Source organism: Macaca thibetana, chromosome 17 (assembly GCF_024542745.1).
Source record: "Macaca thibetana thibetana isolate TM-01 chromosome 17, ASM2454274v1, whole genome shotgun sequence".
In the NCBI taxonomy this organism is placed as follows: Eukaryota; Metazoa; Chordata; class Mammalia; order Primates; family Cercopithecidae; genus Macaca; species Macaca thibetana.
In genome coordinates, this window is record NC_065594.1 from 15,244,625 (window position 1) to 15,271,526 (window position 26,902).

The window sequence follows — 26,902 nt, forward strand, 5'->3', positions numbered from 1 at the left end:
CTCCTGTGGCAGACTGTATTTTCCAAAGATGACTGCAATAACGTATCCCATCCCATGTGCTGCTCTGTAATGTGACCTTAAAGCAGTCTACCTCTCCAGTCCCTTGAATCTGTGACTATTATGACCAATAGAATACAGCGGATATACACCTGTGCCAGTTCTGGGAGTAGCCCTTGAATGGCCTGGCAGTCTCTACTTACGTCTTTTGGAATGCTTGCTCTTGGGATACATCCTAACCTAACCACCATGCTGTGGAAGAAAACGGTACAAGAGGCATTTCTGACAGGCAGCCCTAGCTGGGCTTCCAGTCAAAAGCCAGTGTCAGATGTTAGCCAAGCGCATCAGTCATCACGGAATAACCAGTTCACTTGAATCTTCAGTATACCTGACTGCAACCGAACAAGAGATCTCAGTCAAGAACCATCAGGTGAACCAACCCAGTTAATCCACAGAATTATAAGAGAAAGTTTGTTGCTTTAAGCTCCTAAATTATAGGGTGGTTTGCTATGTAGCAACAGACAAGCAGAACTGTTTTGAGTGTGATGTGGTAATAGCAGTTGTATTATCACTTACTGAAGGCATGGCAAATATATGATCTAGGATCAAGTCATGGCTCAGCCACTCCCTGGCTATATGACCTTAGAAGTTATTTGAATTCCTGAATTTCATTCTTCCATAATGGGAATAATAGTAACTACCTCACCTGACACAGTCCCTGGCTTTAAAGGAGTAAACGTTTCTGCCCTTCACCTTAGGCCTTACTTTTCACCCATGGAGGAAAGAACTTTCTCTCCTATCATTCTGACCTTTTCTCTTTATACCCACATACTAGCTCCTTTTGAGAACTGGTACAACTTGTTGAGCCACATTTTACTAGTGGGTATAGTTACTGCATGTGTACCTGTAAGCATGCTTTCTGTTTTTTCCTGTAACTGGGTACATGAAGAAGTTCTAGCTATCCTGCCAATGCAAGTATTTGATAAGTACACTTAGAGCCTGCCCCCAGAGACTCAATTATATCTAAGATATAGATATGGAGATAGAGGAAGCTACTTCAGCCTTGGGACAAAGCAGTATTCTGCAACCAAGCTTTAACAAAGCATTGGGTACTTATAGAAAGTGGCATTTTATTTCCCATATGGCCACTAATCCTTTTTGTTCATGGCTCCCCAGTTGAGGAAGAGTATAAATGCCTCCCCTGATAACCCTAATAAACTCCTCCTGTTCCTTAGCATTCAGTTCAAGCACTGCCTGTTCTGGAAAGCCTGTCTTTATTACCTCACCCAAATTCTGTTAGGTTTCTCTTCCCTACGTTTTCATTTATCCTCACATAGAACTCATATGACTTTTCATATCCATATTCTGGTTTGATACTTTCTCCCAATAGTCAATGAACCTCTTTAGAACAGGGAAAACAAAGGTCTTCCATTTAAAGTGTTTACATATGGCAGGGTCATATCTTGCATACATTACAAATTTTAAGGATACATGAGTGTGTATGTACACAACATCCTCCACAGCAAACAATAGGCTTCCAACAACAATAGCCAAAACCTAGATACAGATTTTAAACATATCCCAAATCTAGAAGTTAGGATACAAAGAGTATAACTTGAGGTGAATAGAAAACTGGTGATATTTATTTAATAAAGAAATAATATATTGATGTCATGTAACAAAGGTTTTGCTAATTAATGAACATTTTGAACTTGAAAGGTAGAAAAATAATTAAATAGTAATAGGTTTGATATTCTGAAGTATCAATTTTAAAGCCTCTATCATAAACTATTATTAATGTGGCCAAAAAGCAATACTGAAACCTTGGTACTATTATTCAATATATGAAATTTAATCCTGGTAAAATGAACAATAATTATACAGGAGTTACAAATGTAAGTATTTACTTATATACCTTCATTGTCAGTATTCAGTTTGGCTTCCAGTTCTGTAATCTTGTGTCTTAGTTCAAACATTGAGAGTTGCACTGCATCCCTGTTATTTAAAATGTTTTTGTTGATTATAATTCAATTAAAAATAACATCAGAAAAATAATACATAGTAACCCACTACTACTTCAGGAACAATTTACTATGACACATCATTTACTGAAGGACTGGTTAAGAAACAAGACTCAGGTAAAGGAAGGCTTCCAATTAGTTCTAGGACTCAAATATGCACTAAAGCTCAAAGACCCCCAGGCAACCACTGGAAATCCTTTATTTATTTATTTAAGAGACAAAGTCTCACTCTTTCGCCCAGGCTGGAGTGCAGTGGTGCAATCTCGGCTCACTGCAACCTCCGCCTCCCGGGTTCAAGCAATTCTCCTGCCTCAGCCTCCTGAGTAGCTGGGATTACAGGCATGCGCCACCAAGCCTGGCTAATTTTTTTTGTATTTTTAGTAGAGACGGGGTTTCACCATACTGACCAGACTGGTCTTGAACTCCTGATCTTGTCATCCGCCCAGCCTTGGCCTCTCAAAGTGCTGGGATTACAGGCATAAGCCAGCACGCCCCGCCCTCGGAAATTCTTTAATTTAAATATCATCCCAAAGAAGTTAGCTATCTGGTTTTTCAGAACCAAGCAAATTAGGCACTGCACATTATTACAGAAAGGCATACCTAGGGCAATACACAATAGCTGACAAACTGAAACAAAGGGAAAAAAAGAAACACTAATTTAAAAGGTTAGCTATTTAGGACATCAATAAATAGAACATTATCATATGACAGGACCATTTATTCAATAAATAGTTTTGAGTGCTATTATGTTCAAGGCATTGTATTAAACACGGAAGAATTCAGTGAACAGTGAACAGAAAAATAGCAATAGCGGCAGCAAAGTTCCACTGGATGCGTATTATAAGCCAACGGTGAGTGCTTTATAGTGCATTTCATTCCAACCTGGGCACAACTGCAGGAGTATGATGATGACTATTTGTATACCCGTCTTAGAGTGGAGAAAACTGAGGATTAAAGAGGTTAATTAACTTGTCTAAGATTGCATAATTACTGAGTGACAGATGGGGTTTGCATTCATTCAGCACTCTCCTCAAGTACTTGCTCTTACTCTCTACTTCCTCAGAATACACAGAACCTGTCCTCAGAATGCGTGTAGTTTGGTAGCAAGACAAGAAATACACAAGCAATTAAAAAACTGTGATTGGAGCTACAATAGAGGAAAACCCAGAACGCTATCTACGCACAAAGGAGAGTCCAATTCTCACGGGACTTGTGGATGGAGTTGGGAGTATGTCCAAAAAATAAATGTTTCAAAAATTTAACACCAAGTACGAATACTGTTTTTAAAAAGCATAAAGGAGTAACAGTTTTACTAAATGCCATTTTATGAAGTTCCCCCTAAAGGGATGAAAGAAAAAAAACAAACCCGCATAACTAAATAAAATCTTTGGAATTTTAAACAAAAAAATCTGGATTTATGGAGACAACAAAACCAAACACAACTTTTGGCATTACAGTATATAGGCAAAACACACGCCGTATGCTTGGATCCTAAGGGCAGAACATCCTACCTCGAAAGCTGCCTACTTACAATACCAAAGGCTTAGTCAAAGAGGCACATGAATCTTTGGCACGGAACACTTGGGCAGGTCGACCGAAGTGCCCAGGGGTTAATCCCGGGGCCGGTCTCCCAGTATCCTCAGCGGCTTTGGCCCTGAGACGCCGCAGGTGAAGGCTCGGGGGGCGTGGACCAGACTCCACACCGCGCCGCCCCCCGACTCACTTCTTGCGGATTTCTTCCAGCAACTGCTGTTTCAGGCGGTTGGTGCTCACACCGTCGAAATTGTAGCTTTTCTCTTCCTCCATAGTGTCAGGCTAGAGACCTCCCGCGTCCTTCCCCTCAGCACACCTTAGAACACAAGACAGTAAAGGCCACCCAGAAGCGAGCAAGGAGAGTATGGCACGAGGCGGGGCACCCGAACCGCCTCCCGGTCCCACCTCCCGCGCGTGCCTGCAGAGGCGCGTGGTGACGTCATAAAGCGATGCCCGTAGGAGGCAGGGGGCGGGGCGAGGGCAGCCGGGGAGACTGGAAGAGAAACCTGCTCTGTCCGGTGGAGCGACCCTGGAGAACAGCTCGAGGGACACTCCTTGCTCAAGACTCTGGGGTTAGATTGTTCCGACTACACAGGGGAGTGTCAGGAGGCCGAGAATATCCCTCACCTTTTTCTTCCCTCCTGCTGGTTGCTTTCCTAAACATAGACCTGGGTGGCAAAGTCAGCTTCACTCTTAGCCCTTGTTAGGAAAATGCTGGATCCAAGAGTAGCTGCGCCCTTCTTTGCTTCAGTTGAACAAGCACCAGAGTCGCTGATTTGGCAGTGTTGGAGCGAGAGGAACTGGCCTTAAAAAGGTACCTCCTGAACTCGGGAAGACTGCTAGCCCTCCAGATTATTGTTTTGCATCTGTGTGCCGTTCATGAACATACCTCAGAGCTGCTCACTGCAACTTGAAATTTCTATATATATATATACACACACACACACACACACACACACACACAGAGAGAGAGAGAGTCATGCGCCTCCATGTGAAGAGACCACCAAACAGGCTTTGTGTGAGCAACATGGCTGTTTATTTCACCTGGGTGCAGGCGGCTGAGTCCGAAAAAGGAGTCAGCCAAGGGAGATAAGGGTGGGGCCGTTTTATAGGATTTGGATAGGTCAAGGAAAATTACAGTCAAAGGGAGGTTGTTCTCTGGCGGGTAAGAGTGGGAGTCACAAGGTGCTCAGTGGGGGAACATTTTGACCCGAGATGAGCCAGGAAAAGGAATTTCGCAAGATAATGTCATCGGTTAAGGCAATGACTAGCCATTTTCACTTCTTTTGTGGTAGAATGTCATCAGTTAAGGCGGGGCAGGGCATTTTCCCTTCTTTTGTGGTTCTTCAGTTACTTCAGGCCATCTGGGCGTATAAGTGTAAGTCACAGGGGATGCGGACATGCAAGTCACAGGCGTATATGTGCAGGTCACAGGGGATGCGATAGCTTGGCTTGGGCTCAGAGGCCTGACCTACATTTCTTTTTTTTTTTTTTTGAGACGGAGTCTCGCTCTGTCTCCCAGGCTGGAGTGCAGTGACACAATCTCGGCTGACTGCAAGCTCCGCCTCTCCGGTTCACGCCATTCTCCTGCCTCAGCCTCCCGAGTAGCTGGGACTACAGGCGCCTGCCACCACGCCCGGCTAATTTTTTGTATTTTTAGTAGAGACGGGGTTTCACCGAGTTAGCCAGGATGGTCTCGATCTCCTAACCTTGTGATCCACCCGCCTCGGCCTCCCAAAGTGCTGGGATTACAGGCGTGAGCCACTGCGCCCGGCCTCATTATATTTTTAATCACAAAGTTCACCTCCTGCCCTTGATACATCTGTGTTTCCTTGACAAAAAGAGACAAACTCTGTAAAATATTTGAAGAGATTTATTCTAAGCCAAATGAGTGACCAATGGCTGGTGACAACTCTCAGGAGATCCTAAGAACACGTGCCCAAGGTGGTCAGGGTACAGCTTAGTTTTATACATTTTAGGGAGACATGGGACATCAATCAAATACCTGTTAAGATATACACTGGTTCCATCCAGAAAGGCAGGGCAATTGGAAGGGATGGGGGACAGGGGGCGGCTTCCAAGTCACAGCTAGATTAAAAGATTTCCTGATTGGCAATTGGTTGAAAAGTTATTTACTAAAGACTTAGGAATGTCTTTAGAAAATAAAGGGGTTGTGGAGAACAAGGTTTTAGTGAGAATGGGATAATTGATTGGTGTGGAAAACACAATTTGGTGTCAGACGTGTTGTGAATACATAAATAGTTTTCCAATTGAGTTTCTGGATGAGATTAACATTTCAATTGGGAGACTGAGTATAGTACATTGTCTTCTCCACTGTGGGTGGGCCTCAGCCAATCGACTGAAGACGGAATAGAACAAAAAGGCTGACCTCCCAGGAGTAACAGGGAGCTCCTACAGCCAAACAGCTTGAGTTGGAACACTTTTCCAGCCTTGGGCAACACTTTTCCAGCCTTGGGCTCAGACTGGGACTACACATCAGTTTGCCTGCCTCTCCAGCTTGTCAACTGCAGATCCTGAGACTTCTCAGCCTTCCTAATTGTATGGGCAAATTCCTTATAATAAATCTTTTATACACACACTCCCTATTAGTTCTGTTTCTGTGAATTACCCTAATATAGGAGGTATGCTTATCAAAATTTTGTCTAGCTGTAAGTCTGAAAGGGCAACTCACAACCAAGTAAACAGAATAGAATGAAGTGAAAAGGACTAGATTATCTGTTGACAAATCCAAATGTACAGAGGATTTCTTTTTTGAGATGGAGTCTCACTCTGTCTCCCAGGCTGGAGTGCAATGGCACAATCTCAGCTTACTGCAACCTCCGCCTCCCGTGTTAAAGCGATTCTCCTGCCTCAGCCTCCCAAAGTAGCTGGGACTACAGGCATGCACCACCATGCCCAGCTAAAATTTTTTGTGTATTTTTAGTAGAGACAGGGGTTTCACCATATTGCGCAGACTGGTCTTGAACTCCTGACCTCGTGATCCACCCACTTCTGCCTCCCAAAGTGCTGGGATTACAGGCGTGAGCCACTGCACCCTGCCGAGGATTTCTTAAAAAGATCTGTTAGCAGAATCTCACTGTGGGAAATTAAGATCAAAGGCAAGCAGAGAACAGGTTTGTGTTTCTGGCAGAAATAAAGCAACTGAATTTACCTCCTGCCTGAAACAACTAAAAAACTAAGAGGAACAAAAAAAGAAACAATGGTTTTCAAGACATTGAACAGCCGGGTGCGGTGGCTCAAGCCTGTAATCCCAGCACTTTGGGAGGCCGAAGCGGGTGGATCACGAGGTCAGGAGATCGAGACTATCCTGGCTAACATGGTGAAACCCCGTCTCTACTAAAAATACAAAAAAACTAGCCGGGCGTGGTGGCGGGCGCCTGTAGTCTCAGCTACTTGGGAGGCTGAGGCGGGAGAATGGCGTGAACCCGGGAGGCGGAGCTTGCAGTGAGCCGAGATCACGCCACTGCACTCCAGCCTGGGAGACACAGCAAGACTCCGTCTCAGAAAAAAAAAAAAAAAAAAAGACATTGAACATCAGGCAATAAGGGACAATGATCTCTTGATGAGACACAAATGAGGCAAGCTCCCAAATTGGCCTGGGCCTGCCAGGGTACAAAGCAGAAAGGAAGAAAACAGGCAGAGGCTGGTGGTTGCCCTAAGTTGAGGAAACAGTTTCTCTAAGAGTCTAGGGAGAACAAGGCAGCTAGACTTTGCAGGGCAGACATTGGAGGGAAGAGCTGCGCACGGTGTTCCCAGACCAAACTGAGGGTTGGGCTGCTATTTCTTGTGACCCAGTAAGAAGATGTAGATGAACCGGGGAGGAAGAGTTTTTATTTCTGGAACCAGTTACAGGGAGAAGGCCTGGAAATGATCACCAGACCAACTCAAAATTACAAAATTTTCCAGAGCTTATAATACCTTCTAAGCTATATGTCTATGTGTAAGTGTGCATTCATCTAAAGACATAAGTGGTTAACTTCTTATAATCTACAACTAAGGTCTGGAGTCCTGAAGACCTTCCTCTGCAGCCTCAGTAAATTCACTTCATCTAAATGGGTCCAGCTGCTAGGGTGATTACGCTTGTCTCCTGCTAAATCAGGGAGGTTTGGTGATTCTTTCAGAACCCCAATAAACTTGTTTAATCCTAAATGGGTCCAGCTAAGAATTCCTTCATTTTTTTTTTGTCATGCTTTAAGGCCCAGTAAAGGCCTGGGCAAAATTCTTGGTGGGCTTTTGTTACATTCCAGCCTTTGTATAAGGGCCTTGGCTTTTTTATCTTTTAGCATTTAACTTAGCCACTCACTCAGTACTGAAACAGTTGTTATGGGGGCCTGTGTTGAGACCTGGCCTGCCACAGGGTACACTCTGCAGCAGAGTCCTGATGAATGCACACACATGGTGGGGCAAGTACTCAGGCTGGGGAAAGAACCATCACAAAGGATTAGTGGGGAAATCCTTACAGTTTACAGAGGTAGGAATAATCCCTGCTACCACCCACCAGAACGGAAAACCTCTGAATTCACAGGGCATCAGGTACACAGAGGATTTTGCTTTAGGAGTGGAAAAAAACACTAGCCACTAGCCCTAACAAGTTTAGAAGAAAGATCCAAAAGTATCCAACTGGTTCTAAGTAACTTAATCCCCTCCCAAGACAAAGCTCAAGAATATTTATAGGAACACAAAACATCCAGTACCCAATAAGGTAAAATTCACAATGTCCAACAATATCTTTGGTCTCGTTATGTTGCCCAGGCTGGTCTCAAACTCCTGGACTCGAGAGATCACCCAACCTCAGCCTCCGTTGGGATTACAGGTGTGCGCCTCTGCACCCAATGTAACATTGTTTTCTTAAGGTATGTTAGAACTCACCTGTAAGTCCATCTGGGCTGATGTTTCTTTGTGGGAAGATTTTAAACTCCTTATGGAACTATCAGCCAAAATACCCTTAAAGAATTTGGTTTAGGGAATTGAGCCTCTTGCCCTAACAATCAGTAGGACTTACTAATTTATAATGACGACAGTGTGGGACTGGCCCAGGAAAAAAAGAAATGACAGATGGAACAAACGTCTCTGAGCCCAGAAACACTCATACTTGATATATAGAGAAAGACCTGTGGGAAATTACTGAAGAAAAGAACTATTCAATAAACGGGGGTTAAATAACTGATTATCCACGGGGTGGGGGAGGAGGGGAGGAATTAGATACCTTACATCTTGCACACATACACACAAATCTCAGTAAACACCTAAACATGAAAAGCAAAATTGTCAGCAGTGACAAAAGGCAAATTTTACAGTAGAGGGAAATGAATGGCAAATGAACATGAAAAATTCCTGAACTAAGGTCAGGAAAACACAAGTTAAAATTATGAGATACTTTTTTATATATGCTACATTAACAATAAAAACATTGCAAAGTTCCGGAAGTACTACTCAAGAGAATATCATCATTTTGGAAAATACCTGGCATTATTTTGCAAAATTGACAAGCCAACAACTCCACTCTTATGTATAAAGTCTCTTGCATATGTGTACCAAGGGACAGTCAAGTATTTTTTGAGTGTACTGTTTCTACCAACAAAAACTAAAAATAAATGTCAACTGATAGGAAAATGAACACTTGATGTGGTATACTCAAACAGAATACTACAGAGCAACTAAACCATCCATGCATATAAGCACAAGAATTAATTTTAAACATAAACTCAAAAAAGCGAGTAGGACTTCACATTCAGACACTATATGTAGAAAGCTTCAAACAATGAAACAGTATGTTTGAAGAATATATATGTGTGATTAAAAAAGGGCAAGGAACAATAAAAAATGACGTGGGGAAAGAGGTAAGAAAATAGGAAGAACATACATATACGTAATTGGCAGCTTTCCGTGTCTTTAGTTAGGTGTGATGAGTTTTTAAGTATTAATTCTGTTACTCATCATACCTTACATGTAATATACAATTTTATCTATGTATCAATTATTACAAAATATAAAAAAATCTTTAGAAGATGCCTATCTCCTAATGATTCAATGAATGGTGGGAAAAGTCCATTTTCTAGAGTCTAAGACAGCACACTTTTTCTGCAAAGGGCCAGAAAGTGTGAATAAGTTAGGCTTGAAAACAGGTGGCCATCTGGATTTAGCCCATGGAGGATATTTGCTGACCTCTGGTCAAAGCTAACTATTTAAAGTTTACATTCCATTATTTGCCATTCCATTTCTTTTAAAAATTTTTTAAATTTTTAATTTTTATGGGTACGTGGTAGGTGTATATATGTATGGGATACATGAGATATTTTGATACAGGTATATGATTCATAATAATTACATCAGGGTGTATCTACTGCTTCAAGCATTCATTTGTGTTACAAACGTCCCAATTACACTCTTTTATTTTTAAATGTATAAAAAGTTATTGCTGACTGTAGTCACCCTGTTAGGCTATCAAACACTAGAACTAATTCGTTCTAACTAACTGTATTTTTATACCCATTAATCAACCTCACTTCCCTTCCTATCCCTTCAATGCCTCCCAGCCTCTGATAACCATCATTCTACTCTCTATCTCCGTAAGTTCGATTATTGTAATTTTTAGCTCCCACAAATGAGAATATATGAAGTGCCATTCTATTTCTTAAACTTAAAGCATAGACTGTAAGCTATTTACCAATTCACTTTTATTTCCATTTTATCAACTAGTACATTATCCTTGGTCTTAGGAAAAGCCTACATCAGTTCCATGTGTTCCCAAAATATAAGCCCATGTGATAATGAGGTCAGGCAATTCAGAGTTTTTTAATTCATAAAGTGCATTCTTCAGACAGCTTCAAATAATGTCTAAGTAGCCACTAGAAGATCAGAAATTATTAGAATGGACTACAGCTATGAAAACTAACACCAATCTCTTAAATTCAGTAAACAAAAATAAAATACCATTAGGTATTTAGTTAGTTTTTTAGCCCATGTAAGTAAATAGGTCTGTGAATAGTCTGCCTCCTGCCAAAGTGGAAACCATAATGCCTATCCACCATGGATTACGCCTAAGGTTTTCATATTCTTTACCTTGATTATGAACGAACCTTTCCTTTTTAATAACTTGTCTTTTAATATAAATTCCAATGACCGAATCCCAGAATAAAAACGTTTACCATTAGTAAACTCAATTCTATTTATATATATATATATATATTTTTTTTTTACAAGTTTTAACCTTTTGGAAAAACAGAAGCAGATATGATAAAATAATTTCTTGAAGTACTTTTTTAATCCAATTAAGCTGGTAATAATCACTTTGAATTTTAATACAAAACAATCATGTTCCCAAATGTCCTAGGCTCATAAGAGAACAATCGGTCTCAATACAAAAGATGTAATAATCTATTTTTATTCATTTTAAATCAAAAAGACCATTCCATTTCCTAACAAACAGGTAAGTTACAAAAGTAGTCCATTTTACTTTTCATCAGTCTTTCCGTTTTGAACAAGTCTTTTTGAGAATTCTTAGTTTAGAATTAGGTTTAGCTTACACACTGAAAATTTTGAGAAGCATCTAAAAAAATCCACACTTAGTGCAAAAAGAGGAGACAATACTTTAAGCCTTCTATAAAAAGAATTAAGGTTACTAAATGCCAATTTTTAAGCAAATATATAGTTTCCTAATTTGCTTTCTGAAATATAGCAGATATAAAAATAGTTCAACATTAGGTTTAATAAGGTCTAAATAGCACATGTATTATTAGCTTTATTTTACCTGCAAAAATATTTCAGCTACACTTGGAAAAAATAAACTTGAGAATATTACTTCACATTTCTAAGGCCAGATGCAAGAATACTTATTCTTTTCCTTTTAAATAGAAGACATGCCATAAAATTTATGAAAGTTAATTTGTAGGAATGAATACATTTAAAAAATACTGGTTAATCTGTGAGGAATTCCACATTTGCTTACATAACAAAATTTCATCCATTTCATAAGGCTTTGGTATAGGTGATTCCCAGCACTCCATCATTTATCTTTCTTCTTTGCCTCCTTTACTTCCTTCGTCTGCTCATCCTTCTCCCCTCTCACGTTGACATTTGCTGCTCCTTCTTGATTTTCCCTCTGAGAATTATCAACTATCTGATAGTCCTGAAGGAGAGTGTGTCCTGTTTGTGTTGCAGTTTTCTTCACCATTGCTTTGATGCCAATGTTGTTAATATTGTAGGCAGTTACGCCAACATTGACTGCAGAATCCACTGCATTGTGGGTAGCTTCTCCTGCATTATACCCGTATCTTTAAAAGAAAGATTAGAGGACATACAATGATATGATAAATATAAAATAAGGTCTTCTGAATTAGTATTAAATAAGTCAAATGATTACTGTGTTACCCCTGAAAGCAAAATTAAAGCTTAGGTTTCAATTTAATTAACAACTTAAAACACAGTAGAGAATGAAATCACACTGTGACAAAGCTGTATTTTCTCCTTTAGTAAAAACAGTGTGTGAAAATAAACTCAGACTAGCTGAGAATGATGTAATAAAGACCCTCAAGTAAAAATAAAGTGTAAATTATAATATAGGTCATTAATCAGTCTTTTTTTTTAATCCTCCCTTTCTGGAAATATGAGGGAAAATATTCACAGAAGCAACTAATCTAGAGTCATGTAAGTGGTTTCAAGTTCTACCTTAACTAGACTTCAGCTACGTCTTTTAATTATGGGAATTTGAGTTTGTCTTTAAACAGAGATTCTATGGCATTCTCCCCTGCATCCCACCCTACTGCACACTCACTGGCCTCCTTGCTGTTCCTTGAGCCCACCAAGCACTCAAAGGCCTTAGGACCTTTGTACTGGCTGCTCTCTGCTTGGACTTCCCATAGTTCTCTGCCCCACCTTCTACAAGTTGGCTCAACTATAATCTTCTCATTATCTAATTTGTTTAAATTGCCTTTTCCCACATGCCCACCTCCACCTCTTGACAATTGATTCCCCTTTTAACTACTTTTTCTTCTCCCATAACTTACCACTTTCCACATACTATAGAACTTACTCATTATCACTGTTCATGTCTTGCTTGTCTCACTAAAATATAAACCCTATTGGAGAGGAGATTCTTAGCTTTGTCCTTTAACGTATCCTAAATATTGAGAATAGTGCCTGATACTCAATGAATATTCACTAAATGAGTGAAATCAGTAATTCCTGCCCTATCTGCCTCAGAGTTTCTTGAGCATCAGATGCATAGCAAGTGCCTGGGAAATGATAAAGCATATACAAAAGTAGTTATTATTGATAATAATATCTGCATTTAATGCTATTTCTATGATAAAATACAATTTGAGGTCCTATACGAGCATACCAAAACACATTTCCCTCGTGTTTAATTGTTTTACTCTTTACCCCATTTTGGTAACAGGCTTTTAAAGCTTTTCTTGTCCACAGGTTTCCCCAAATAGAGGACTGTTTAAACAACAAACAACAACAAAAAGGCAAAAGTTTACATTTTCTCCAGGACACAGTGAAGTTTCCTAGGTGCTTTATGACCTATAGCTGGACATCTTATGTAACACTAGATCTGCCTTTTGAATTAACAAGTTCTCTATTACTAAATAGCCTGGCCTAGAATAGTGGTTTGTGATCCCACCGGCTTGCTTGTGCTTGGCTTTTTTAACCCCAGTGTGAAATAATCTTACAGTGCCTCTGAATGATGATTCTATTCTGTCCTTTGCCTAATGTTAGTAATTATATTAGAGCTAGCACACGGCAGAGCCTAGTCTGTCAAACCTTCCAAGTCTGTACTACTCTTAATCGAGGCCCTTCTCACCAGTCAACAGACAGAAAAGCTTCCTACAACTACTTCGGCCAGTCCCTGTTATGCAACCCTTCAGCATTCCACAGGATCTGCTGATGATGCAGAAGATGCACTATTGCTGATGGTGCCTTCTCATTGTCAACCAAGCCCCAGTCACAAATACTACTGTCAGGTGGTAATGGCTGTGTCTACACAAAAAGAAAAAGGTATCAGCAGTTTCTGCACTGAAAAACAGGGACCGTAACTCTTGGTGGAGCCGGTTTCCCCGAGGGCTTACAGAACATTCAGAAAACTAGATTCTAATGCCAACCATGCCAGTAATTAGCCACACGACCTTGGTCAAGTTTCTACCTCTTTGCATTTGTCAACTTTCTCTTCTTTATTTGAAAAAAATGAGGTATATGTGTGAAAGCCGTTTTAAAATTCTAAAATACTAAACATATATTTTTAAATATCCTATATAAAATGGCTTTTCATCAGTTGTATTTATTTTTTAATATACCCTCAACTATCACTCCTGCTTTCCAATATGCCTTAGAACTAGTTTTCCTAACAGGAATCTATTCTTCTCTTCATAAATAACTGTTTAGTCCTTTTCTTCAGATTCAAACTATACTGCTATAAACTCCTATAAAGCATATGTCTGGCAGAAAGTTAAATTTATTTTTGATCTCTTATTTTTAAACAAATTTACTTTAATTAGAGCTCATTAAGTTGGATTTTATATACTAACATTACCAATTGAAAAATAATAAAAAATGAATACAAAGTAGGCCCTAAATAAGTCAATGAGATTCAAAACTACAACTGAACCAGATTTTTCTGAAATGTGTTCAGTTATACAGAACTGGTTTTGGGTAATATGACACCTGTCATTGAAGTTACCCCTTCTTCCAGTGCAAATTTAGGGGGAATTTTAATTAAATTTCACTAAACAAACCAATAAACCAGCTACACTTATAGCATAGTACCAAAAACCATAAAACAGTAAATTTTCCACAGGAAAAAAAGTCTATTATTAAGCTTATATTCCACAAATATACATTCAAAGAAAATATTGCTAGGGGAAAATAAAAATAGATCTATCAAAGCTATATTATTATTCTTTAAACACTTCAAAGTGGAATAAAAGAAGCTTAAAGGTGAAACTTAAGCTTCATATGTAGAAGAGAGATGAATTATTGAATAGGTACTATACCGCAATTAAGTGTAGCAGGTTTAAAGTTACTGTTTTTCATTATTCCTGTATGTCTTCACATCTCCAAATATAAGACAAAAGTATTAATTTAACTGACAAAAATAAACTGAATGTTAATGAATAGTTTCTATGCATTTACCTAAAAATTTTAATAGTTATTTAATCCTCTGTACTGGCTTATCCACCTGAAATCAGATAAGGAAGTTTATATAATACATTTGGTTTTCTCTCAAGCATAAAATTAAGGGACATTTAAAATAACTACTTTGGAGAGCAATCGCTTATCACAGGCAATTAAGAACACGAATTTTCCTTTTATACTACCATCAGTTTGATTCGAGTACTCCACAAATGGTCATTCTATGAAATACTTTTTGATAGTAAATTTAAATACAGGACAGTGTAAATAAACCTAAGTGTATGTAAACAAATAAGAACAAAATTAAATAAAGGTACAACAACTTTTTCCATTTCTTCAGTTCTATCACTAAGTTATTACTGGTTCAATACTTTTAGTTTCTTCTCTTAAAAGACGTTTTCTACTTTGGGCCAGATTAGCTCCAAAGGTGAGAAACAGTATTACTTAGATAAAATCTTTTATTCCCTACTGCCTCTCCCCTCTTTCTGAATTTCTAATAGCAGAAACTAAATTACTGCTAAGACTGAATCATCCTCATAGTTAGAAATACAAAGCTACTTAACTAAATTCTCACTTATCTGCTTTTTATTTAAATTTCATGAATCTTTGGAAAAAAGGATAAAAAGAATAGCAATAATACAATAATAGAAATAAAAGAGCTGAGAATCACTGTTAAAAATATGCTATTCAACATATTAAGTTCTCATTAAGGACCAGAAGTGCAAAATCTACATTAAAATCCAGTATTTCCTAGTTATGTGAATCTCAAACTTTTAATAAGTTAATTGTAGTTAGGTAAGTATTTTTTTTGTCATTAGAGTAGGCCATGAAACAAACCCAACAAAGCACTTCCTATTTTCTAATACGATAATCTAAAAATAATTCACTTTTGGCCTAAAAGGCATTTCTGAATTTCACCTGTTCTTGCTACAAATAAAGAACTATTTTTCTAATTATGACTGATCCAAAGTAACCTCAGGGTCATAAAACAATGACTGAATATTAGAGTTCAGTGCCACAGGTGACAAGAAGTGAGTTGGAAGACTTGAGTTTTATATTTCTATCAGAAGAATTTGAGATCTATTGTATGTTTTATCTCTCAAGTCTTTTGGTAAAACTGACACTCCAGCCAGGCACGGTGGCTCACGCCTGTAATCCCAGCACTTTGGGAGGCTGAGGTGGGCGGATCACAAAATCAGGAGATGGAGACCATCCTGGCTAACACGGTGAAACCCTGTCTCTACTAAAAATACAAAAAATTAGCCAGGCGTGGTGGCGGGCGCCTGTAGTCCCAGCTACTCGGGAGGCTGAGGCAGGAGAATGGCATGAACCCAGGAGGTGGAGCTTGCAGTGAGCCAAGATCACGCCACTGCACTCCAGCCTGGGCGACAGACCAAGACTCCGTCTCCAAAAAAAAAAAACAAAACAAAACTGACACTCCAAAATGATATGCTATATTGCTTTGATTTGATTCAAAGATATGTATCCCCCAGAATGTAAACTAGTTCAGCCACTTTTGGGAGATTTCTCAAAAAACTTAAAATGGAATTACCATTTGATACCCAAAAGAAAATAAATTATTCTATCAAAAAGACACATGCACTCACATGTTCACTGCAGCACTATTCACAACAGCAAAGACATGGAATCAACCTAAGTGCCCCTCAACGGTGGAATGCATAAAGAAAACATGGTACATATACACCATGGAATACTACACAGCCCTAAAAACGAATGAAATCATACCCTTTGCAGCAACATGGATGCAGCTGGAGGCCATTATTCTAAATGAATTAATGTAGGAACAGAAAACCGCATGTTCTCACTTATAAATGGGAAATAAACACTGGGTACTCATGGACATAAAGATGACAACAACAGACACTGGCGACTACCAGGCGGGGGAGGGAGGGAGGGGAGTGTGAGCTAAAAGACCATCTATTGGGTACTATGCTTACTACCTGGGTGAAGGGATCATTTGTACCCCAAACCTCAGCATCATACAACAAACCTATGTAACAAGCCTGCACTTGTACCCTTTAATCTATAATAATAGTTGAAATTATAAAAAAAGTAAAAATAAAGCAATTCCTATTTCCTAACTTAAAACAAACAAATGTATACATGCCCCAGACAGAGCAGATCAAACCAATTAAGGATGGAAATTAAATTAGCACTGTAGAGCACAGGTTCTGATGACAGAAACACTTGGTTTATATCCCAGCTCTACTACTCCCTAGCAGAGAAATCTTTAACATGGTATTTCACTTTGCATTTTGGTTTCCTCATCTGCAAAATGGAGATAACAGTGTTGAAAAATTAATCAATACGTAGGAAAAGCAATGAACACAGTGCCTGATACAAAAGTATGAACTCAACTAAATGCTGTCAATAAGTGGATAATTAACATAAATAACCAAGAGTTGTGAATAATATTAATATTGCTCTTCTTTTTTCTTTCTAAACAGTAAGATCCAAACTAATTCAAGGCTAAGAAAGCAACTCAGGTCCTTCACACTAGATTTAGTTTTTAGACCTTGATTCTTCTAGTGTTGTATAAAGAAAGTAGAGTCAGGTAGAAAGAATAAGGAGCTAAAAGCAGAAGACCCTGCTTTAGCTCTCACCTTCAATACCACTTGTCATAGATTTGTTACACAGTTGCTGCTTCAGCATTTATTTTTAGGCCTGACATAAGTTGCTTGAAACCTAGTTGTATCCCACCACCTTTGGCCTAGTTAAAACTTCCCCCTCCCCGTGTGGTTGTCTGCAATACAGTATACTTGTTTCTCATCTCATTGACTCAAAACCCAACATACCCCACAGCTGCTGACCACGAGAAAATCCAATGGTCAACATTAGAGTCATGTAAAACCAGAGTCATGTAAATGTTCCCCTGTTCACACTGGTTTTCTTTAAACTAGTCAATCCACAGGCCCCACTGGAAAGCCAAAGGAAGAACACCCATGGACTTGCATGAAGGTAGTCACACAAATCGCCTCTCCCTTGCTGCTGCTCCCTGTTCACCCACCTCCCGCCCCACCCACTGGTTGAGCACTCTGCTGTCTTCAGACTTCCTCCTGGCCCTCGTGGGTACCCCTCTTCTCTCAAGGGTCTGTGAGTAATAAAAAGCTTCTGTCATTTCGTGTGTTTGGTTGTACTGCCTTCTCTGTGTGTCACATGACCAACACACCCAAACCTTGCTCTCCTCCTAGTCAGGGTCTCCTAGAGAGTGGCTATCTTAGTAGGAATAAACTGGACACAGGTCAGAAAAGAGTCATAAGGGCATATGCCATCAACAAGTTCCCTGAGAGAGGGATACCTGGTCATGGATGTGCCAGGATAAAGAAGTATCCTGTGAAAGGCACACTGCAAACATCCATGAGCTTTTCCTCTTGAGCCACGACACAGCAGGACTAGAATTTACAGCCACTCTCCAGAGACAGACTATAAGGCCAAATGAGAAAGCAATCATAACACCAATCAGGTGAGCTTGTGCAAATCATTCATTTCTGCTTGTCCATTTCTTAATATATGAAATTGAAGATACACCATCTACCCATTCCAATACAAACGTACGGTGGTAATCAGAGTCAAGTAAGATGTGACATAATTTTTAACAGTCTGTATACTGAGTGGGCTAATATTAACAAGGGGTATAAGAGTTTAATTATAATTCAAGTTTATTCAGGCAGACATCACCCATCAAAAACAGGTAGTCAGTTAATAAGGTATACAGGAATTCTGGGCTTTTAAAAAAACTTATTCTTCACAGTAACGATGAACAAATGTTTATAACGATTAGTAATATAAAGCAAAGTGACAAGAATTCTGTTATACTAGAAATACTATTCTCCCTATTTAAGAAAAGCAGTGAGTGAAAAAAATTATTTATCAGATACTTAATAAAAATATCTTTACCATCATGGATTTTTGCAAATGCTACAGGAGATTTAGTTGGCCAGGTGTGGTGGCTCATGCCTGTAATCCCAGCACTTTGGGAGGCTGAGGCAGGCAGATCACCTGAGGTCAGGAGTTGAAGACTAGCCTGGCTAATGTGGGGAAACCCCATTTCCACTTAAAAAAAAAAAAAAAAAAATTAGCTGGGTGTGGTGGCGTGCCTGTAATCCCAGCTACTTGGGAGGCTGAGACAGAATTGCCTGAACCTGGGAGGTAGAAGTTGCAGTAAGCTGAGATCGCGCCTCCAGCTTGGGCAACAAGAGAAACTCCCTCTCAGAAAAACAACAACAATAACAACAAAACAGAGATTTAGTCATTAAAATAAAATTCAACTTACTTATATCTGACAGTTTGTACAGTTTCTGCTGAAACATTGTTAACAATGCATTTAGCTGCACATTCCAATCCTTGCCAAACAGTTGAAAATCCTGTAAAAATAATATTTAAAAGTATGTAAATCTAGTCCAAAGCAAATAGAGCTTCCTAGTTAAAATTTTGGGCCCCTTTGTTACCTTGAACACTACTTGCTGCTACAACCATGGCACCATCCAGAGGAGATTTCCCATCTTTGTCTTTTTTAAGAGATTCTGGAACTAGTTTGCTTCCATGCTTCTTGACATGTGGAGCTAGTTCTTTTCCAACGCAATTCGCTACAGTGCAAACTCCATCAACTAATATGACCATTAAAAAAAAGAAAACTTAGGAAATATATATTATTCCCTTGATTTTTACCAGTCATCTTGCAACATTCTTAAATGAGCCTCTAAAATTGTTTTACTATATAATGTTACAATTTCTACTTAAGGATATGAAGCTTAGAGAGGAGGTCTCACTATGTTGCCCAGGCTGGCCTTGACTTGTACTCCTGGGCTCAAGTGATCCTCCTGCCTCTGCCTCCTGAGTAGCTGGGACTACAGGTATGTAGCACAGACTGGCTATTTTTTAAATTAAGGCTTTTGTTTGCTTTAAAGCTGTGCTTGCAGAGCCTACTGATGTTTATAACCTTGCCTCTCAGATATACATGTTCTTGCACTTCTGCTTGAGAAAACCAGCCACCTTTTCTATCTGACTGTTGCAATGCAAGATTGGTTGGTACTTCGAGATTATTCCAGCTTAGTGTATTCATATTTTTCTATTGATAAAAATCTCAGTTATCTCAGTGAAATAACAGTAAAATGTTTAATTCTATAAAAGTAAACAATCCAAAATCTGATTCAAAAAATACTAAATACCAAAAAAGATCATTTTGCTAAATTTAATGGTAATCCATTAAGGTTCTATCTACCCATCTCAAAACACCAAATTTCAGTGCTGTGATTCTCTAAAAGCAAGGAGTTAGAAGTATATTGCTTGGGAAGGCTGGCGCCAGAATCACTAAGTCAGCTTTTCTCAAACAACAGATCCCTTCCTCTTGACCCTCAACTACTAAGCAGTAAACGACTCTCCTTGAAAGAATGTGTCATATCCCTTGGAAGGATTCAAGGATTCACATCCAGTCGTGCTGCATAATGATGTTTTGGTCATTTCAGACATTTCAGGGTCCCATAAGATTATAATGCAGCTGATTAAGTCCCACTGCCTAGTAACATCACAGCCACCATAACATCATAGTTCAATTACTTTGTCTTTAAAATAAATTTAGTGTGGCCCAAGTATACAGTGTTATAAAGTCGGCAATAGTTTATAGCAATGTCTTAGGCCTTCACATTCACTCACCACTCACTCACTGCATCACTCAGAGCAATTTCCAGTCCTGCAAGTGACATTTCTGGTAAGTGCTCTCTACAGGTTTTATGCCATTTTTTATCTTTTATATACTGCACTCCTACAGTACCTTTTCTATGTTTAGATGTGTTTAAACACACAAATACCATTGTGTTACAATTTCCTATAGTATTCAGTACAGTCACATGGTGCATAGGTTTGTAGCTTAGGAGCAATAGGCTATATCATATAGCCTAGGTGTGGAGTGGCAATAATGTTTAGGTTTGTGTGAGTACATGCTATGATGTTCACACAATGATGAAATCACCTAATGATAGATTTCTTAGAACTTACTCCCCTCGTTAAATAATACATGACTTTACATTCAGAACTCTTTTTCAAAGATACACACACACTCCTCGTCAACACATCAAAACAACCCTCAACCAGTTTCTCAAACTTTAACGTGCAAATAAGAATCACCTAGGGATCTTGTGAAAATGCAGATTCTGAATCAGTAGGTGTGTCTGTGCCTAAAATTCTGCATTTCTAAGGATTCCAGACAGGCCGATGTGATGTTGCTGGTCCGCAGGTCTCACTATGAATAACGAAGAGAAACTGCTTTGTCCTAATTCTTTATTCTTGAGATTAAACCATCTAAATGAACATGCAGATTAACCCTGGATTAAGACATTATTTTAAATATAACTTTAAAGAGGTAAGGTTATCTAGAATTACTTTACCCAGGAACTGACTGACTTTTGCTGCTCCTCCTGTAGCTTGCTTCGCTATATAAAGTCCCTTGGTGACAGCTGGACTAACTTCCACAGGTTTTTCTTCTGGTTGAATCCGCTCTCGGAGTTTAGAAGCACCTTTCTGGATTGCTTTGCCAGTAAACTCAGCACCTTTGATTAAACCCCAACTCACCCAGGAAGCACCTTTTTAAAAGAAAATTTAAAATTGTACAATATTAGGGCTAATTATACTTTTAAACACTTTAATAAATAACATCAACCAGAAAAAAATAAAAGGAGTTTGATGTTCAGAAGCTAAATGTGCCATGTCATAAACTTTCAAGCTAACTTTATACCTCCAGTTTTCTTCCTGAATACTTAGGTCATATGTCACTCAGTGACAGAGTTCTGCGTTACTCTATGCTGCCACTGCAACTTGCAGGTATCTCTATATGTTACTTACCACAGTATATTACTGTTAGGTATTAATTTTTAGTTTTGGTGCCATTAACATAGAATTTGGCTAAAGAACCCAGATATTCTTGTTCTTTTTGCCTTAGGCCAGGCACCAGGTTTCCCCATGAAATCCTGAGGGAGAAAGACAGAACTATCACAAAATGTAAACCAAAGAAACTGCCTCTCAAACACCAAGGCAGAACTCTTACTTTCTTTAGGCTAAAAGCATTAGTCAGGGGGTCCTGTTCCTTCCTGAAGCCTAAACCCAAACTCTTGGATCTCAGTACTGTTTAGCTTGCTACATATACCTGAACGACAAAAACATGAGAACACCCAAATGCATGAGAAGAGAAAATCTAAAAGAAGAGGGAGGCCTAGATAATTTAGCCATTTCTCATGACAGCGGGTCCTAGCCCTTTGCTTTGCTTATGTTCTCGCAGCTTGAATGACAGAACTGCCCACCAGAGGAACAGAGGGATGGAAGGGCCTTCTCTAGTGAGGACAAAAGGTCCTCAGCCAGTGGAAATGTGGGGAGAGGAGGAGTGGGAGAGGGATGGGTAAAGAAAAAAAACACAAGAACAGTGTCCCCTAAGATGGACGAAGTATTACCCTACTCTGCAGAGACTTTCAATTTAAAATATTTCTTTTTTGGCGAACACTTAACAATGTGCTTTCAAAGTTGAACATATGAAGTACTTAATTATATTTTCTCAACATCTGTGGTATGGTTTTACATGATTACTCCAGCCCATGAATAAGCATCCAGCAATCATGTGAAAACCATAACAGTTTATTTTAAAATGTTAACAATGAAAAGTGACATGTAATAAATAATTAGAAATTTTATGTTTCTCTTCCTGTTTTAGTCAACATCTCCACCTCCAGCTCCAATCCTACCCCCACTGTCCTACCTGACAATCAATTTCTGGGGAAGTGCAGGATTCAAACCCAAGCAAACAGGCTTCCATAAACAATAAAAGGCTTGAAGATGTCCATTTTAAAAAATTATCTTTTTAGATTAACTTATAGGTTGAAAAGTGTTAAGAAGAAACCAGCTGAACATGAACACTGAGAAATCATAAAATAAATGACAATGAAACGAAGGATACTACAATCCTATAATGAAACTATAAGAAATAATAGGGATGAAGTCAAATGATGACTGAGAAAAATAAATGGAAATGAGATAAAAAGTCACAGCACTAATAAAGAGAAATACTAGATGCAAATAATCAATAACATATCACCATGGAAGTATACAGTATACATAAATATGTTAAAACTATGAACACTGCAACAGAAGATAAGGAAATGCAATATTTCATTGGTAGCTATGTAGATATTTTAAATAACATGTATGATGCCAGATATAGATTGATTCTGTTGACGTTTGCATCCTATGCACTGAATTAATGCAGCCACATGACAGACCATGAACGTCTGCTGAATAAATGAGACATTGGCAGATGTTAAAATTATCTAACTCAAACCTAACTACTACAGCTTGTGGGACACTGTCCACTTTTACTGAACTAAAGAAAGCTACCATTTACAGTTGTTATTAAAAATAGAAGTCCCTGGCCAGGTGCAGTGGCTCATGCCTATAATCTCAGTACTTTGGAAGGCCAAGTTGGGCAGATCACTGAGGTCAGGAGTTTGAAACCAGCCTGGCCAATATGGTGAAACCTTGTCTCTACTAAAAATATAAAAATGAGCTGGGTGTGGTGGTGTGTACGTGTAGTCCCAGCTACTCAGGAAGCTGAGGCAGGAGAATCACTTGAACCCTGGAGGTGGAGTTTGCAGTGAGCCGAGATAGCATCACTGCACTCCAGCTTGGGTAACAGAATGAGACTCTGTCTCAAAACAAAACAAAACAAAACACAAAAACACAGAAGTCCCAAATCACAGCTTTCTCTCCTGGTAAAAAGCTAGCTGAACCCTAAGATTATATAGAACCCAACTTTTCTGGTAAGTTTTAATAATTTTATCATAAGAAATATGAGCTTAAAACACCGATTCACTGATCTTTTTATTTTCAGCTTTTGATATTCTTTATCTCTGGCCATGAGGGGGAAAAACTGGCAGAAAGTTGGCTAGCACATGGCTACTACTGAATTCCCAATCACATGACATGTATCTTATGTTTGATGCAGTCCTCTAAAAACCTAGAAATGATTTGTCTAAGCACTTAACCATCCTATACCAATCAAAGTATAAACTGAATATATGATTGCTCTTTGATGTTTTGTTCATTCTATATAATTTATGCTAGAATAAAGGTCTTTGTGGATCTGACAGCTGGAAGACTGTACTAGGTCAATGGAGTCCCAGAAGGAATCTACTGAAGAATAGGAGGACTTGCTTGTCTATTCTTTAACAGACTGAATTAACCAAAATGGAAAACTTTTTGCCAGGGCCTAGAAGCACAAAATGGTAGCAAAAAGCATAATCTTGGAGAAACTTTAGGGAGGCATCACAGTTGCCTCCGTTCTGCTCACTCTCAGCCCTAGGATGATATGCTGGAATAGGTAGGCAGAAAGTGATCATTCCCTCTCATTCCATGTCAACTGTTTGCCTAGCATTCCAGAGTCCATCTGTAAATTAAATTGGGAAAGATTAGGGAGTTAGAGGGGACATTCAAATACCCTTGATGATCTTTTGCTACCTCACAACCACTAAAGTGTTCCAGAATGACTGAAAGTAGGTTGCTCCAAAGGTGAGCTCCATCAGTCTATTGTCAGCAACCCTCTGCCTCCTCCCAAATAGTTTACTAGGCTCTACTCCATTGATACCGCACAGCCGCTGCCTTCTTAAAGTGTAAGTCTAGGTTTCCCAAGCCCATACAGGTAAACTTTAAGCACGGTTGTTTTACTTTTTTCACCTTTTATATTAGGAAAACCTCAGACTAGCTTTTAGTGATCTTTACTTATTCTTTGACAGCAGACAAGCACCAATTATGGGCTAAGATGAATAAGCTCAATTTATATCCCTGGTTACTCATTTTGTACATAGACTGAATGAGTCAGGTAACAATAGTCTCTTGATAGATCAGATAATTTTCCCGGGAGTAAATCTTTATTAATTTTCTGCCCCCTCTTTGTTTTACTTGTACCGTAAGCATTTGATGAACTATTCGTTCTACGTATTAAAAAGCTCATAAAGAGACATAAACTCTGATAGGCAGTTAAATGGTTTATAGTCACCAACTATGAGGGACATTACTAGAACCCCAGCCCTGAAGGTATAGAATAAAAAGGAAAAGAGGTACTGGCATGAAGAAACTGAGGTCTTAAGTATAAAGAAGGCCTCTGCATGTTACCAGAGCAGAGTTTTTGCTTGTTTTAAAATTAAGCACTGTTGAAAGTTCTTTTGAAATCTCCAGAGAGACCTTTTCCCAGGATTAACTGGCTGTACTGCTTCTGGTAGCACCATGCTGTGGTATCTATAGTACCTAGGAGGCCTGAGATTTAGTGGCAGCTGGTAATTTCTGAAGATGACCACAAACAGTTCTCCTATTCTGAATGTTAATCCTTCCACAAGATCTTGACATTCTTCCCAGAGGGAAATGGGGTCTATGTCACATTCCTTGCATCTGGGCTGGCTTGTTGCTTGCTTTTAACCAAATGATGCTGGAAATTTCCAAGAGTATGTCAGAAATGGTAAGGCAGCTTCTGTCTGTTTGCTGGATGATTCACATTTAAAGCCCCAAGTCACTATGTAGAAGCCACACTAGCCTAAGGCCACCATGCTGGGTGGAAGTCCAGCCACAAAAGGCCATGTGCAGGCACTCTATTTGGCAGTCCTAGACTTTGACCTCTCCCAGCCTAGATGCCAGAGGTGTCAGTAATGATTCCAGTCTTCAGCTTATTGTCAAGTCACTAGCTAGCCTTTGAGTCTTTCCAGATGAAGTCCTTAGATACTATAAAAGAGATATAAGCCACTCCTGCTGTGACCTTTCCAAATACCTGGCCCACTGAATTCCACAGAAACAAATGTTTGTTGTTTTGTGCCTTTGGGTTTGGGGCAGTTTGTTACATAGCAATAGTAAATGGAACAAACTTATAACAGCATAAATTCCAAAAACTTGGTAAAATGACCTTTGAATTTAGTGTGTGGGGGTAATAGGCAAGTTTTCTGAAAAATGGCCTCCTAAAAATAATGCTTAGCAGTCTACAAAGTTGGGGGGTAGGGCAGTAAAAGTGAAAAGGTTTTTCATTGCAATTTCTTTGTGAATCTCTTTCAAGGGTCAATTTTAATGACTGCAATTACATTTTAAAATTTGGCTTTATCTTTTTTCTTGTCTCAAGCATAGTTCTTTGGCACTAGGAAAAGTATTTTAGTTCCTAGCTCGCTAATTATTTTAGCTTGTTGGTTTTTTATGTTGAAGATTTCCTCTGCTTTAGACATCTTCTAAAATGGATTTTAGTGGACATGGAAATCTGAATTGACAGTCGTTTAAATGAGTTAAGACCCATTTAATGGGGTTATGAATTTGACATACTGAATGGTGATTGGCAATATTTTTAAAAAACAAAATAAAAGGTATAAATCAGAGAGTCACTACACCTAAAAAGCTACGTGAAATGTTAACCAATTAAAGTAGAAAGACATGCCACTAATGATCATTCTGGTTTCAGAATAATTGATCTGAAGCCCTTTATAACCGTAATTAAACAGCAGAGACTACTTCTCAAAGAGCTTGGCTCTAACCCTCAGATGTTCTCATGTCTGCATGGCTGTGCAGTTAGTGCTGCTTTGCTTCCAAAGATGAACATGTTCTCATGTTTTGGGTGGGTATCTGAGTCCATTTGTGATGCCATAACAAAATATCATAAACTAGCAGCTTATTAACAACAAAAATGTATTTTTCACAATTCTGGAGGCTGGGAAGTACAAGACTAAGGTGCTGGTAGATTTGGTCCCTGGGGAGGGGCCCACTTCCTGGTTCATAGAATGACACCTTCTTACTGCTTCCTCACATAAGGAAAGCGACAAGGCAGCTCTCTGGGATCTCTTTTATAAGGGACTAATCCCACTGATGAGGGCTCCTCTCTCATGATCTAATTGCTTCCCAAAGGCCCCACCTTCTAAAACCATCACCTCAGGGGTTGGGATCTCAATATATGAATTTGGAAGGGACACATTCAGACCACAGCTGAGGGACAGGGGTTGGGGGAGGTTAAGAGGGAGCTTCAAAGGGGAAAGGAAGGTAACTAATTTTAGATTCAGAACTATTAAGAGTTTGAAGATTCCTGAAGCTTTTCACTATCCATTTTCCCAATAATAAAACAGAATAATAGGCCAGGAAGAATTTATACTTGTATGACAATAGCTGATGTTTTAAAAGAC

The 26,902-nt window shown here is 39.0% G+C and overlaps 3 protein-coding genes across 8 annotated transcripts in view; 1 reads left to right on the top strand and 2 right to left on the bottom strand.

Moving 5' to 3' along the window:
* CCDC169 (coiled-coil domain containing 169) overlaps positions 1-3,989 on the bottom strand; it is a 62,097-nt gene extending 58,108 nt beyond the window's left edge. The window contains exons 1-2 of one of the 3 annotated variants that reach the window (XM_050766100.1): positions 3,742-3,989; positions 1,913-1,992 (exon numbers count right to left, since the gene is read on the bottom strand). In XM_050766100.1, the coding sequence (XP_050622057.1) occupies positions 1,913-1,992; positions 3,742-3,824 (163 nt within the window). In that variant the 5' untranslated portion in view covers positions 3,825-3,989. The remainder of the gene's footprint in view (positions 1-1,912; positions 1,993-3,741) is intronic. The other 2 variants (XM_050766099.1, XM_050766101.1) reach the window with 2 other exon arrangements.
* The window catches only part of EXOSC8 (exosome component 8), a 668,826-nt gene that overhangs the window by 11,464 nt on the left and 630,460 nt on the right, over positions 1-26,902 (top strand). The gene's annotated exons all lie outside the window — the stretch shown is intronic.
* The window catches only part of SPART (spartin), a 58,779-nt gene continuing 42,694 nt past the window's right edge, over positions 10,818-26,902 (bottom strand). For all 4 annotated transcript variants that reach the window (XM_050766075.1, XM_050766073.1, XM_050766074.1 and 1 more), the window contains exons 6-9: positions 21,107-21,301; positions 19,172-19,330; positions 18,997-19,087; positions 10,818-11,845 (exon numbers count right to left, since the gene is read on the bottom strand). In XM_050766075.1, the coding sequence (XP_050622032.1) occupies positions 11,578-11,845; positions 18,997-19,087; positions 19,172-19,330; positions 21,107-21,301 (713 nt within the window). In that variant the 3' untranslated portion in view covers positions 10,818-11,577. The remainder of the gene's footprint in view (positions 11,846-18,996; positions 19,088-19,171; positions 19,331-21,106; positions 21,302-26,902) is intronic.